This window comes from Apostichopus japonicus, chromosome 1 (assembly GCF_037975245.1).
Source record: "Apostichopus japonicus isolate 1M-3 chromosome 1, ASM3797524v1, whole genome shotgun sequence".
NCBI lineage: Eukaryota > Metazoa > Echinodermata > Holothuroidea > Aspidochirotida > Stichopodidae > Apostichopus > Apostichopus japonicus.
This window is the reverse complement of record NC_092561.1, coordinates 17680388-17694298: the sequence shown is the minus strand read 5'-3', so window position 1 is coordinate 17694298 and position 13911 is coordinate 17680388. Positions and strand designations below refer to the sequence as shown.

General features: G+C 44.1%; 2 protein-coding genes across 3 annotated transcripts in view; both read left to right on the top strand.

Annotated features, from left to right (window-relative positions):
* LOC139969451 (CUGBP Elav-like family member 1) overlaps positions 1-13911 on the top strand; it is a 195688-nt gene that overhangs the window by 21233 nt on the left and 160544 nt on the right. The window lies entirely within an intron of this gene.
* LOC139969420 (uncharacterized) lies at positions 1007-3632 on the top strand. Its single transcript, XM_071974369.1, has 2 exons — positions 1007-1284; positions 1738-3632. The coding sequence occupies exon 2, from the start codon at positions 1739-1741 to the stop codon at positions 3263-3265; it is 1527 nt and encodes a 508-aa protein (XP_071830470.1). The 5' UTR covers positions 1007-1284; position 1738; the 3' UTR covers positions 3266-3632.

Genomic DNA, 13911 nt, shown 5'->3' with positions numbered 1-13911 from the left:
AAGAGATGATGAGAACTGTGCACAGTATGCTAGTTACATTAATGGTTGTTTCATTTTGTCACAACAGAATGTCACAACAATTTCTCTAAAAATAGCTTACATCATTGGGCCATCGCACTTTGGAATCCCCTACCTTTCACTGTAAAGGCGATGCTTTCTTTAGTTGCTTTTATTGAGAAAAAGCTTACAAAAGCACTTCATCAACATGTAATGCGAAATGAAACTGGGGGGAGGGGGGGAGGGATGGAAGGGAGAGTAAGGGTGGTTCTGTTTGTTTTCTTCTTTTGGTTCTCTTTTCTAATTGTAAAAGTTCTGTATTTTTTCAGGGAGTGTCACTACCCGAAAAGCCCCTATAGGGTTTTTTTAGAACACTTCCTTTCACAAGTTTTGTTTCTTATCTCCTTCTATGTCATATATGTCATACTTATGTTGTGATAGAACAAAAATAAATAAATGAAATGAAATTTGTCACGTTTGTTGAGGGTGGGGTTGGCAGATTTGGGCAGGTTGAAGTGCAGGTGGGAATAGTTGGGGGTCAGAGGGTGCACAGAAGGGAAGGGTGGTGCAATTAATTATTCAGGATTAATGAGAGGTTGAACAAACAGTACTGTACCCTAATCAGTTAGGGTGGGTTGAATGGGGGAGGGAGAAGGCAGTTGTTGATGGGCAAAAGTGGGGGGATGGGTAGTTGATATGGAGGGCTAGTAGGGATGGCTGTGATGTACAGAAGGGGAGAGTATGGTGTGGCATCAGGGATGGAGTTGGTCGGATGCAAATTGATTTCTTTATTGCCGTAGCTAAATTTCTAAATGAACTCTTTAATTACATATGATGTACAGTATGTTACAGCTAGAACTAGTATAACAGTAATATCACATTTTGCAGCAGGTTTTGAAGAAAATTTGGTTTACTTTGATTGACATTTGTACCAAGGGAGCAGTATCTCTGGTAGATTTCTGTTTTCTATGGCCTTCTCTACCCCATGAGTTACAGTAGTATCCTTTAATTTACTTCGCTCCTCGCTTACCTGTCTCCTCACAACCTTAGCACCTCATTCTACCGTGCCTATAAAGTCCTGGTAAATAAATAACACTGTGCGCCCTCTATGACCGGACCCCCCTTCCGGTCCCTCCTCCTTTTTCATTCTACCATTCCAAGTGCCTACACGCATATTTTTCTTGTGGATAGTTTCCTTGGAAAATTGTCTTGGTTTTCTTCGACGATCGCCGGAAGTTTTTTAGCTTCGGATCTTTAGAAGTTTGACAGTCCTTTCCTGACCGATAAGTATCCTTTTTATCAAAAAGGGAGGGTTTTGGGGACTGTTTTCGTAGTGCGTTTCCTCCTCGGGTTGGTTTGCGGCGGGGTTAGCAGTTCCGCGAAACTGCCTAGGTTCCCGCCCTATTCCTCCCCACGCTAAAGCGTGTTGTTGTTTTTGTGTTTTCTTAGCTTGTTTACTAGCTTTCTTCCCCCCAATTAGTTTCTCTCGTCCCCCTTTTGGGGATTCATATTGCTCACATATATTCACTCTTTTTCGTATGTATTTCTCGCTCTCTCATTTTTGTTTCAGCTTGCATTTTCATGTTAGGCCACCCCGTAGCGTTACCTTGTTTACCGTTGCTAGGTTACGCTACGCTCCACCTAAGCCTAATTCCCTCCCTAGTTCTCCCCTCTTACGTTAAGCTTCTATTGTTGTTCATTTATCACTAAGAAGTAATCTTCCTTAATCCGGTTATTCAGCATGTCACGCAATCCATTGAAGTGCATCAACTGCTCTATGTTTCGCCCAGGCAGAGCCTGGGACGAACACGACCTTTGTCCAAAATGCAGATCCTGCACTCGACGAGACCCCTGCCTGGTGTGTATTAAGTTTACACCAGCTCAGTGGCAGGACATCGACCTGTGGCTTGAGGGCTTACGTAGCAAGCTCCAGGGAAGGCTGGACTCGATCCCGAGCGCAATCGGGGCGCCGGAGGTTCCAGGAATAACGGGAGATAGAGAGGAGGAGGGAGTAGTAGAGAGAGAGGTGGAGGAGAGTGGCCAGGAGAGGGCCGAAGGAGAGAAAGAGGTAGAGAGAGAGGAAAGAGAAAGAGAAAGAATTCCCCTAACGGCCCCGGCTACGTCCGGATCAGTTACGGCCAGAGGGAAGGGCAGGAGCAAAGGCAAGGCTCCTGCCAGGAAAAGACCTCCAAAGCAGAGGCACAGCTCGGCCGGGCTGGAGACTCCGTCTCAGTCCGGGCCGCAGCTAAACAGACCCACAGAGCGCGGCCCCCTGGCCGTGGGAGGCTCGGGTCCTAAAGAGAGAGCAACCGAGGGGACGCGGAGACGGAGCCGGTCCCGTTCCAGGGAGCCGGACAGGGAGCCGGAGAGGCGGGTTCAGACGGAGATCCCGGCCCGAGAAAGTAGGGAGAGAGAGTCCTCCCGCCGACCCAGAAGGGAGAGATCGGGGTCGCATACAAGATCCCCAAGACGTAGAGAGAGGAAGAGATACTCTCCAATCTCCGACGAGTCCTCGGACTCTTCCGACGATGGATACAGAAGATCCAAGAGAAGGCGCCGGTCCCCGAGACGGCGTCAGGAAGAGGAACCAGCTTGGCTTTCCAAACTCACCGGCCTGCTACGGCCCCTGCTGGAGCAAAGGACGTCCACGGTAGCCGACGTGGCACCGGGCCCTACCAGCCCCGTATCGACCATGGCCCCGCAACCGGCCCCGGACCCGGACGCTCTGGATTGCAGAGCGTCGGTGAATCTTTCCGGCTTGGAGGACGAAGGGGAGCCCATAGATCCAGATCCTCTCGACTACGATCCTATGGAGGACAGCTTTGGTCACAATTACGAACCGGAGGAAGCACCCGTGACAGGAGGAGCCCTCCCACAGGAGCTAATAACACGGGCGGCAGACATATTCAGACGACACCTGGGGTTCGAGGAACCCGAGACGCAACCGCAGAAGGCGGGCCGGGTATCAAAATTGACGGCGACCGGCGAAGCGTCATATAAGCCCAAAACTACCATACCAGTAGACGCAACCTGTTATGACAGATTTGAGGCCATTGCCAACAAGACCAAGTGGACGGCCTTCCCGGCCAGGGCAGATAGAGCGGTCAGGGTACCTGACGAGGCATGGAAGGATCTATTTAGATGCCCAACCATCCCCCAGGAGGCCAAGGAGAGATTAAAAGCCGAACAAGGGGCCTCATCCACACACGTGTTCAAGACCCCGGACCAGAGGAAGCTAGAAGAGCTTTTGGTAGAGGTTCGGGCATGAAGTTCGCATCGGTACTAATGCTATCAGCCGAAGTCCTTATGCGACACCACCAACAGCTCCCTGAGGACAGCAGCCAAGTATCCAGGGACGAAGCGGGCCAGCTCCTCCTGCTGCTGGGCCCCCTCGTCAGACTCGCGTACGATCAATTTGCAAGGGTCGCTACCAGGTCCGTAAAGGCCCGTAGACAAAACATCGTCTCCGCCATCCATTGGCCTTCGACGGAGGCGAAGGACAGAATGCTGGAACTACCAATCCTCGGGGAAGACCTTTTTGCGGGCTGCTTCCAAAAGAAACTGCAGGAAGAGGTGGCCCGAAGGGAGACTCTGGCCAAATCAGAATTCCGACCCCCACCTACCCAGAGAACCAGACCCTTCCGCCCGAGGGAGAGCAGAGCACCTAGGGGAATGAGAGCAGCACCCGCCAAATCTATGAGCAGAGGAGCTCTCAGAGGCCGAAGCCGGGGGGCAGCCTTCCGTCCGACCCGCCCCTGGGCCCCCAGAGGAGGCAGAGGCTCCACGTCGACCAGACGGGACAGTGACCGCTCCTCCAATCGACCAGCGTTCGCCGCCCAGCCCTAGGGGTGCCCACCTCACCGCGGCCATTCCGCCTGTGGGAGGGAGACTAACAAACTTCTCCCAGCAATGGGAATTTATTGGCGGGGACAAGTGGGTGTTGGACACAGTCAAACACGGGTACAAAATAGAATTCTCCTCCAGCCCACCTTTCGGGGGCGGAGGAAGGCAGACACTCACACCCACGGACCCCGTCAAACGCTTAGCCCTAGAAGGGGAAATTCTGGCCCTGCTGGCCAAGCAGGCAATTACAAGAGTTCCGGAAGAGACGGGACCACTCTTCCGGTCCTCCTTTTTTCTGACCAAAAAACGGGACGGCACCTGGCGTCCCATTCTAAACCTAAAACCCCTGAACACAAAACACATCAGACCAAAACACTTCCGTATGGAGACCTTAAACTTAATATTACCCCTACTCAGAAAGGGCATGTGGGCGGCGACCGTAGACTTACGGGACGCCTACCTGCACATCTTGATACACAAAGAACACCGACGATTCCTAGCGTTCCGGTACGCAGAACAAGACTACCAGTTCCGGGCGCTCCCATTCGGCCTAGCCACGGCTCCCAGAACCTTCACGAGAGTCGCGGGAGCAGTAGTCGCCTACCTCAGAAAAAGAGGGGTCACCCTCTACGTATATCTAGACGACTGGTTGGTAGTAGGGAACAGTCTATCAGAAGCAACCAACAACGTCCACAAAACGCTCCAGACCCTTCAAGAACTGGGCTGGATCGTGAACCAGAAGAAATCACGGCTATCACCCTCCCAGACGATCCAGTTCCTCGGGGCCATACTGGACTTCACCACCGGGGTAGCCCGACCCTCAGAAGAAAGAGTCGCGGCAGTCAAGGCGACCACACAACAGATCTTGGCACACCGGGGGTCACCAACGGGGACATGGCTCCGGGCCCTGGGACTCATGGCCAGCCTCGTCGATATAGTGAGACTGTGCAGGCTACACATGCGACCTCTGCAACTGCACCTGCTGAGGTCCGCAGACCCTACAGACCCAGACAAAACAACGCTCATCTACAGGTCAGAGGAGGTCACACAACACTTTCGATGGTGGCTCGACCCAAACAACTGGAGTTCAGGGGTACCCTTTGCGATACAGCTACCAATGACATCGATAACGACGGACGTGTCACTGTCCGGATGGGGAGCTCACTGGAGCAATCGCACAGCATGGGGGACGTGGTCCCAAACAGAAACATCTCTCCACATCAACATCCTGGAGATGATGGCGGTCAAAAGAGCCCTGGAAGCTTTCAACGACCACGTACAGGGAACGATAACCACAATCTTCACCGACAACACGACAGTGGTGGCCTACATCAATCGGCAGGGGGGCACCCGCTCAGAGAGACTGTGCCGACTCGCGTGGGAGGTGATAACAGCGGCCGAGGACTCCGGCACGATCCTAAGGGCTTCCCACATCGCAGGCAAGCTCAACGTGATGGCGGACGCCCTATCCAGGGGGCATATAGACCCCAACGAATGGTCTCTGGAACAGGAGACTTGCGACAGAATCTTTTCGATCTTCGGCAGGCCCACGATAGACCTGTTCGCAACACACAAGAACAACAAACTCCAGACCTTCTGTTCCAGACGATTCCACCCCCTGGCCTACCACACGGACGCAATGTCCCTCTCCTGGGACCACATGGATGCGTACATCTTCCCGCCGCTATGTATGATCGGACAAGTCCTCAGGAAAATTCAGAACTCCAAGGGCAGGTTCACACTAATAGCCCCGTTCTGGCCTCGCAGACCCTGGTTCGCCGAGATCCCCCAACTCCTCATGGACGTCCCAGTGAGTCTACCGGACAAGCCCCACCTACTGTCCCAGAGACAGGGAACTCTCTCCCACCCAGACATCAAGGGGTTACAATTAGTTGCCTGGAGGCTGTCCGGTCTTCCCTACGACAGAGAGGCTTTTCAGAAGCAGCTGCCGCGATGGCAGCCGACGCTAGAAGGGGAACGACCGCAGCGACTTACGATTCCCGTCTGCGGAAGTTCGACCAATGGTGCCGACCGAGACAGATACTGCTGCCTGCTGCCTCTGTGACACAGATAGCCGAGTTCCTCCTCTCACTCTTCGGAGAAGGGAAACAAGTCTCCACTATCAGGAATTACAGGTCGGCCATCGCTGCCATCCACCAGGGCTTCCCAGATGGCTCCACACTGAGCAATAACCCGTACATTGCACAACTCATCAAAGGCATGGCGAATCGTCGCCCACAGATCAGACGGCTGGCCCCCTCCTGGGGACTCTCAGCAGTGTTACATGCCCTGGCAGGACCACCATACGAACCAATGGCTAACGCCTCCCTGGCTGCCCTCACAAAAAAGACACTCTTCCTCGTCGCAGTTGCGTCAGCAAGAAGGAGGAGTTGCCTCCACGCCCTATCCACCAAGCAGAATCACATCAGATTTGAGGGCCACGGGGTGAGGATGGTTCCAGACCCGTCATTTATTGCAAAGAACCAGACCTTGACCTTCTTGCCAGGAGACATTTTCATCCCGGAAATTAAGACCATGTCATCAGTAGCCGAGGACAAACGATGGTGTGTCCAGTCAGGGCACTGAAGTGGTACCTGAACAAGACAGAGAAGTTAAGACAATCAACTTCTCTCTTCATCATACCACGACCACCCTACGCAGCGGCCTCCAAAGACACTCTATCCAGGTGGCTAGTAGAGATCATACGCCCGTTCACATCGGGGACCTCCCGACCAAGGGCTCACGACGTCAGAGGGGTCGCGGCCTCTACAGCCCTATTCGCCGGCATCCCGGTAGAGGACATACTCAAAGCAGCAGCGTGGAAAACTCCAACTACGTTCGTCGCCTGCTACTTGACCGACACTTTACACGCCGAAGCGGCATTTGGTAGCGCGGTGATGCGAGGTCCGGTGGGTAACAGGTCCCACCCCTCGGGCCTCCCACCATCGGGCAGTGCCACTCGGTGCTAAGGTTGTGAGGAGACAGGTAAGCGAGGAGCGAAGTAAATATTCCAAAACTTACTGGTTTGGATATTTACGAGTGACGAGCTTACCTGTCTCCATTCCCGCCTCCCTCCCCCGAGAGGGTGGTGGGACACAGCCGGACGGAGGAGCGGTCGCTCGACTTGACTCATGACTCCGAGCTTCACACCAGATAGACAGAACCACCATCCACCAGAGAGCCATCGACTATGTCTATCGGTGAGTGTACCTATGTGTTTCCGTATGCGTTTGCGTACATAGTCTTCCACTTACGTTCTCACCTAAGTTGATCTAAGGGTAACAAGTGGCGGACCGTAAATCTTTAAGCTCCTTGTTAGTGTAAGGGGTAGTTCCGCCTGCAGGGTTCAGGAGAGTGTCCCCCCTTCCTGCTGCGCCGGGGAGGGTTACACTCCCCCCTGCTAAGAAGGCGTCAGTGAATTTTTTGTTAGGGGTTCACTTTGGGAAGTTAACTCGACGGGGGTCGCTGGGGGTGGCCAGACCTTGCCACCCCCACTCCCGTGTCCGTGAGGCCACTCTTTAGGAATGGTCTCATGAGAAAGGAGGAGGGACCGGAAGGGGGGTCCGGTCATAGAGGGCGCACAGTGTTATTTATTTACCAGGACTTTATAGGCACGGTAGAATGAGGTGCTAAGGTTGTGAGGAGACAGGTAAGCTCGTCACTCGTAAATATCCAAACCAGTAAGTTTTGGAATTTCCTTCATTCCTCCAACAAACTGTATTTAACTGTTCCTAAACCATGCTTGAAGACCTATGGTCACAGAAGCTTTGAATACTCTGGCTCTTATATCTGGAACAAGTTACCAGATCACATTCGAATATGTTTCTAAACTTTCTACATTAAAAAGTCTACTTACTGTAAGACCCATCTTTTCACTTGTTCTTTTCTAAATTAATCTGCTTTCTCAATAAAGCGCCTTGGGCAGTGACTTTTGTCTACTGATTTGGCGCTATATAAGTCTCATTTGTTATTATTATGATGATTATTTTCCTTCACCGTGGTATTGTACACAGATATAAATTACTATTGATGCCTACACAGTTCATGCATGCAGGTAATTAGGTGACCTATCAAACACACACATCTGCTCTGCATTTACACACAGGCTGATTAATACTACTTCTCCAATAAACTTGGTCATATGAAAGCAATTTTCTAGGTCTGATTCCCAAACCCAAATGTCATGACATTTTGTTACAAATTACTCAAGATTTGAAAGACAATATATTTCTTGAGTGTCTTCTCTAAATGACAAGTTTACGAGGTTTAGCATAAATACTGTAATGTGGAGTGTTTGTTCCTTGTGATGTATAATAATGAGTGCTTTGTCTGTACTTAATAGCATTCTTAATGTAGTTAATGTATCTACTGTATAGCAGACATTGAATACATCGGGTTAGAATACTGTAAGTGTGGAATGTTTATTCCTATTGATGTATAATAATGAGTGATTTGTCTGTACATTAGCATTATTAATGTAGTTATTGTATCTACTGTATAGCCGACATTGAAGACATTGGTTCAGAATACTGTAATGTGGAGATGATGTATAATAAATGAATGCTTAGTCTGTACTTTAATAGCATTCTTAATGTAGTTAATGTATCTAGTACTGTATAGCAGACATTGAAGACATTGGTCAAGAATACTGTAATGTGAAGTGTTTATTCCTATTGATGTATAATAATGAATGCTTAGTCTGTACTTTAATAGCATTCTTAATGTAGTTAATGTATCTAGTACTGTATAGCAGACATTGAAGACATTGGGTTAGAATACTGTAAGTGTGGAGTGTTTATTCCTACTGATGTATAATAATGAGGGCTTAGTCTGTACTTAATAGCATTCTTAATGTAGTTAATGTATCTACTGTATAGCAGACATTGAATACATCGGGTTAGAATACTGTAAGTGTGGAATGTTTATTCCTATTGATGTATAATAATGAGTGATTTGTCTGTACATTAGCATTATTAATGTAGTTATTGTATCTACTGTATAGCCGACATTGAAGACATTGGTTCAGAATACTGTAATGTGGAGATGATGTATAATAAATGAATGCTTAGTCTGTACTTTAATAGCATTCTTAATGTAGTTAATGTATCTAGTACTGTATAGCAGACATTGAAGACATTGGTCAAGAATACTGTAATGTGAAGTGTTTATTCCTATTGATGTATAATAATGAATGCTTAGTCTGTACTTTAATAGCATTCTTAATGTAGTTAATGTATCTAGTACTGTATAGCAGACATTGAAGACATTGGGTTAGAATACTGTAAGTGTGGAGTGTTTATTCCTACTGATGTATAATAATGAGGGCTTAGTCTGTACTTAATAGCATTCTTAATGTAGTTAATGTATCTAGTACTGTATAGCAGACATTGAAGACATTGGTCAAGAATACTGTAATGTGAAGTGTTTATTCCTATTGATGTATAATAATGAATGCTTAGTCTGTACTTTAATAGCATTCTTAATGTAGTTAATGTATCTAGTACTGTATAGCAGACATTGAAGACATTGGGTTAGAATACTGTAAGTGTGGAGTGTTTATTCCTACTGATGTATAATAATGAGGGCTTAGTCTGTACTTAATAGCATTCTTAATGTAGTTAATGTATCTACTGTATAGCAGACATTGAATACATCGGGTTAGAATACTGTAAGTGTGGAATGTTTATTCCTATTGATGTATAATAATGAGTGATTTGTCTGTACATTAGCATTATTAATGTAGTTATTGTATCTACTGTATAGCCGACATTGAAGACATTGGTTCAGAATACTGTAATGTGGAGATGATGTATAATAAATGAATGCTTAGTCTGTACTTTAATAGCATTCTTAATGTAGTTAATGTATCTAGTACTGTATAGCAGACATTGAAGACATTGGTCAAGAATACTGTAATGTGAAGTGTTTATTCCTATTGATGTATAATAATGAATGCTTAGTCTGTACTTTAATAGCATTCTTAATGTAGTTAATGTATCTAGTACTGTATAGCAGACATTGAAGACATTGGGTTAGAATACTGTAAGTGTGGAGTGTTTATTCCTACTGATGTATAATAATGAGGGCTTAGTCTGTACTTAATAGCATTCTTAATGTAGTTAATGTATCTACTGTATAGCAGACATTGAATACATCGGGTTAGAATACTGTAAGTGTGGAATGTTTATTCCTATTGATGTATAATAATGAGTGATTTGTCTGTACATTAGCATTATTAATGTAGTTATTGTATCTACTGTATAGCCGACATTGAAGACATTGGTTCAGAATACTGTAATGTGGAGATGATGTATAATAAATGAATGCTTAGTCTGTACTTTAATAGCATTCTTAATGTAGTTAATGTATCTAGTACTGTATAGCAGACATTGAAGACATTGGTCAAGAATACTGTAATGTGAAGTGTTTATTCCTATTGATGTATAATAATGAATGCTTAGTCTGTACTTTAATAGCATTCTTAATGTAGTTAATGTATCTAGTACTGTATAGCAGACATTGAAGACATTGGGTTAGAATACTGTAAGTGTGGAGTGTTTATTCCTACTGATGTATAATAATGAGGGCTTAGTCTGTACTTAATAGCATTCTTAATGTAGTTAATGTATCTACTGTATAGCAGACATTGAATACATCGGGTTAGAATACTGTAAGTGTGGAATGTTTATTCCTATTGATGTATAATAATGAGTGATTTGTCTGTACATTAGCATTATTAATGTAGTTATTGTATCTACTGTATAGCCGACATTGAAGACATTGGTTCAGAATACTGTAATGTGGAGATGATGTATAATAAATGAATGCTTAGTCTGTACTTTAATAGCATTCTTAATGTAGTTAATGTATCTAGTACTGTATAGCAGACATTGAAGACATTGGTCAAGAATACTGTAATGTGAAGTGTTTATTCCTATTGATGTATAATAATGAATGCTTAGTCTGTACTTTAATAGCATTCTTAATGTAGTTAATGTATCTAGTACTGTATAGCAGACATTGAAGACATTGGGTTAGAATACTGTAAGTGTGGAGTGTTTATTCCTACTGATGTATAATAATGAGGGCTTAGTCTGTACTTAATAGCATTCTTAATGTAGTTAATATATACTGTATAGCCGACATTGAAGATATTGGGGTTACTAGTATCTGCCTCAGATCTGACCTGGGTAACTGCTAGTTAAGGCTCAAAGGAAAACCTAACCCAGTCATCTACATTAATTCACTATATTTTATAATATTATATTAGTACTCATAATAGAGATGCTGATAGAGAAAATCTTCCCTGGATCTTAGGTTCCCCCTTGAAACCCCCTTCCTTCCTGCCTCATATTGTAAACTGCCCAGAACTAAAACCTAATTATGTAATACTAAGAGCAAGATTAATTGCAATAACCATCGAAGAAAAAAATGATAAATTACTGAAAAAAAAAACAGCCCTCTTAAAAATTGATGAGTTTTTGAGTGCATCGATGGCTCTGTGATGTTATGTATGAAGTTTGTAAACTTATTGAGGTGTAGTCTATGGTTTGTGATGGAAAAACAAACAGCCATAATATGTAATGGCTATTTGTGTTTAATTATTCTGATCAAGTTGATGTGCTATTTTGGTACAAAAATCCTGCTATTTGACACACAAAACAATGATACAAAAATGTGCTATTTGATACAACATCATTAGCTCAGTCTGTAGGTCAATAGCTTGACCAGTAAACATTCATTTCAAATACTACAGTGTAGTAACAGTCTATTTTTTTAGTACTGTTTATTTTGGAAATATTTCAACCTGTATTAATATGAAAAATGTGACAGAGTTTGAAAGTGTGTGGGTGAAGGAATGTAGAGGATTGAATTTAATTAATTACTCACTAATTGAGCTCTTCGTTTGGTGAAAATTGTCTGGATACTGTACGCTTATATTCAAGTGAAATCTTTTTCTCAGTATAAAATCAAGTAGGTTTGGTAAAAATGTTGACCACATATATACTGTACAAACCAGCTGCTGTAATGTAATGACTTTGTAATACTGTACTGTACAGTACGTGCAGAAAGAACTGAATTCTTGTACAAAATATTCAAACCAATTTGTAAATGTCTAGTTCATTAATTAGGAAACACAGACAGGCCTGAAATTCAAGGACAGACTGCCATATAGCACTCCCTTGGGTGTCCACAGCATTTGGTATCAAAATGAAAGCCAAGGTGGCAGGGGTCAAGTTTGTTTTTGAGTTTCATTTAGGTGTTTCATACCTGTAGATGAGACCACTTGCTGTGTACCTAATTGCCCCGGTCAGGTCGCCCCTGTGAAGCCTACAGAGACTAACAGCAAGTGAAAATGTCATTTTGACTGTGTTGCTATGGTAACACAAAAGGTGGGGAATCTAGTCAACTGGGTTAGGGAAGATTTGTTCGCTTATGGTACAGTAGGTTGAGAGCCTACATAGACTAACATGAAGTGAAAATGTCATTTTGACGTGTTGCTATGGTAACACAAAAGGTGGGAATCTAGTCAACTGGGTTGGGGAAGACTTGAAGCTTATGGTACAAATAGGTTGAGAGCCTACAAAAGACTAACAGGAAGTGAAAATGTCATTTTGAATGTGTTGCTATGGTAACACAAAAGGAGGGGGATTCTAGTCAACTAGGTTAGGGAAGACTTGAAGCTTATGGTACAGTAGGTTGAGAGCCTCTATAGACTAACAGGAAGTGAAAATGTCATTTGGGTCATTCCGTGTCAAATCACGGATGGCTGTTGCTGCACCCTTTCCAAAAATTCCCAAATTTATTGTATGATTGGACCACCATAAAATAAGCATATTCTGAAAATTTCAGTTGCATTGCTTTACAATTGGCCGATTTATCACACTTTGAAATTCCGCAATTTGTCGCCACCATGGCATTTTGGCATTTTCTTGACTTTTGAGGTCTCATTTCTCAGCAATTGAACATTCTACTACCTTTCTAATACAGATGCCTAAAGAGTCTAACCCATAGAACAGGAAAATAAAAAATTTGGCTACAAAAATATTGTCTTGTGGAGTTAGGTCAACTTAAAAGTGTCAAAATATTTGATTTTTGTACTTTTCACTAAAAAATGTGCTATTTTTAGTGATGAATTGCTCCTAAACCATTGCTTCAGGGTACTTGATTCTTTCAGAGGTTATTATGTCTAGTACAAATATTACAAAATAATGATTACAATGCTTTCCTAGACTATGTTTGCAAGTTGTGCAACTCTAAAGTTGCTATTTCATGCTGCGATTCAGCATGAGGTAGGGGTTTTGATGCCAATTTTTTACCAAAGTAACCATGTTAGAGGTGTTAGGGTTTATACTTTATTAATAAGTATAAAGTTCTTACACATAAACAAATTTCAGGGTTCTAGCTGTTCTCAATATTAATTTATGAAGTTGTTAAGTTGCTCCGATGTACAAAAGAGGTCGTTTTTGACGGCCAATAACTCAAAACGCGTCAAATTAAAAAAAATTGATAATTTTTTCTGGAAGAGATATAGTACCACCCTGTTTGTACAAAAAATTTCAGGAGGGTGTTTTGCCTTATTTTGAAATGAAAAATCCTCAAAGTTTGGGATTTTTACAAAAAAACATTTTTGCCTGTTTTGATGTTCCATGAGTTTTGACCCTGGGTATTGTACTGTACTTCAAGGTCATTCAGTTCAATACTGTGCAGTTTTTAATTTCATATAACAAAATACTATTTGCAATGTACTTGTCTGCTCCTGGTTGAATTCATTTAATTAGAAGACTTATAAAATGAATTTCAACCAGTACACACACATGTACAGTGTGTACAGTACATACACTGTACTGAGTGTATATGTACGGAGTGCCATGAGTGCCAGAAGACTATGTTAAAACAACACTAACACACTGTACATGTACACCCAGTACAGTTTTGTACTGTACATACATCTATGTACTGGTTGAAATTAATTCTATAGTAAAGTCTTCTAATTCAACCAATTGTATATGTACAGTGTGTATATTAGTGTTAGTTTAAACATAGTCTTCTGGCACTCATGGCACTCCG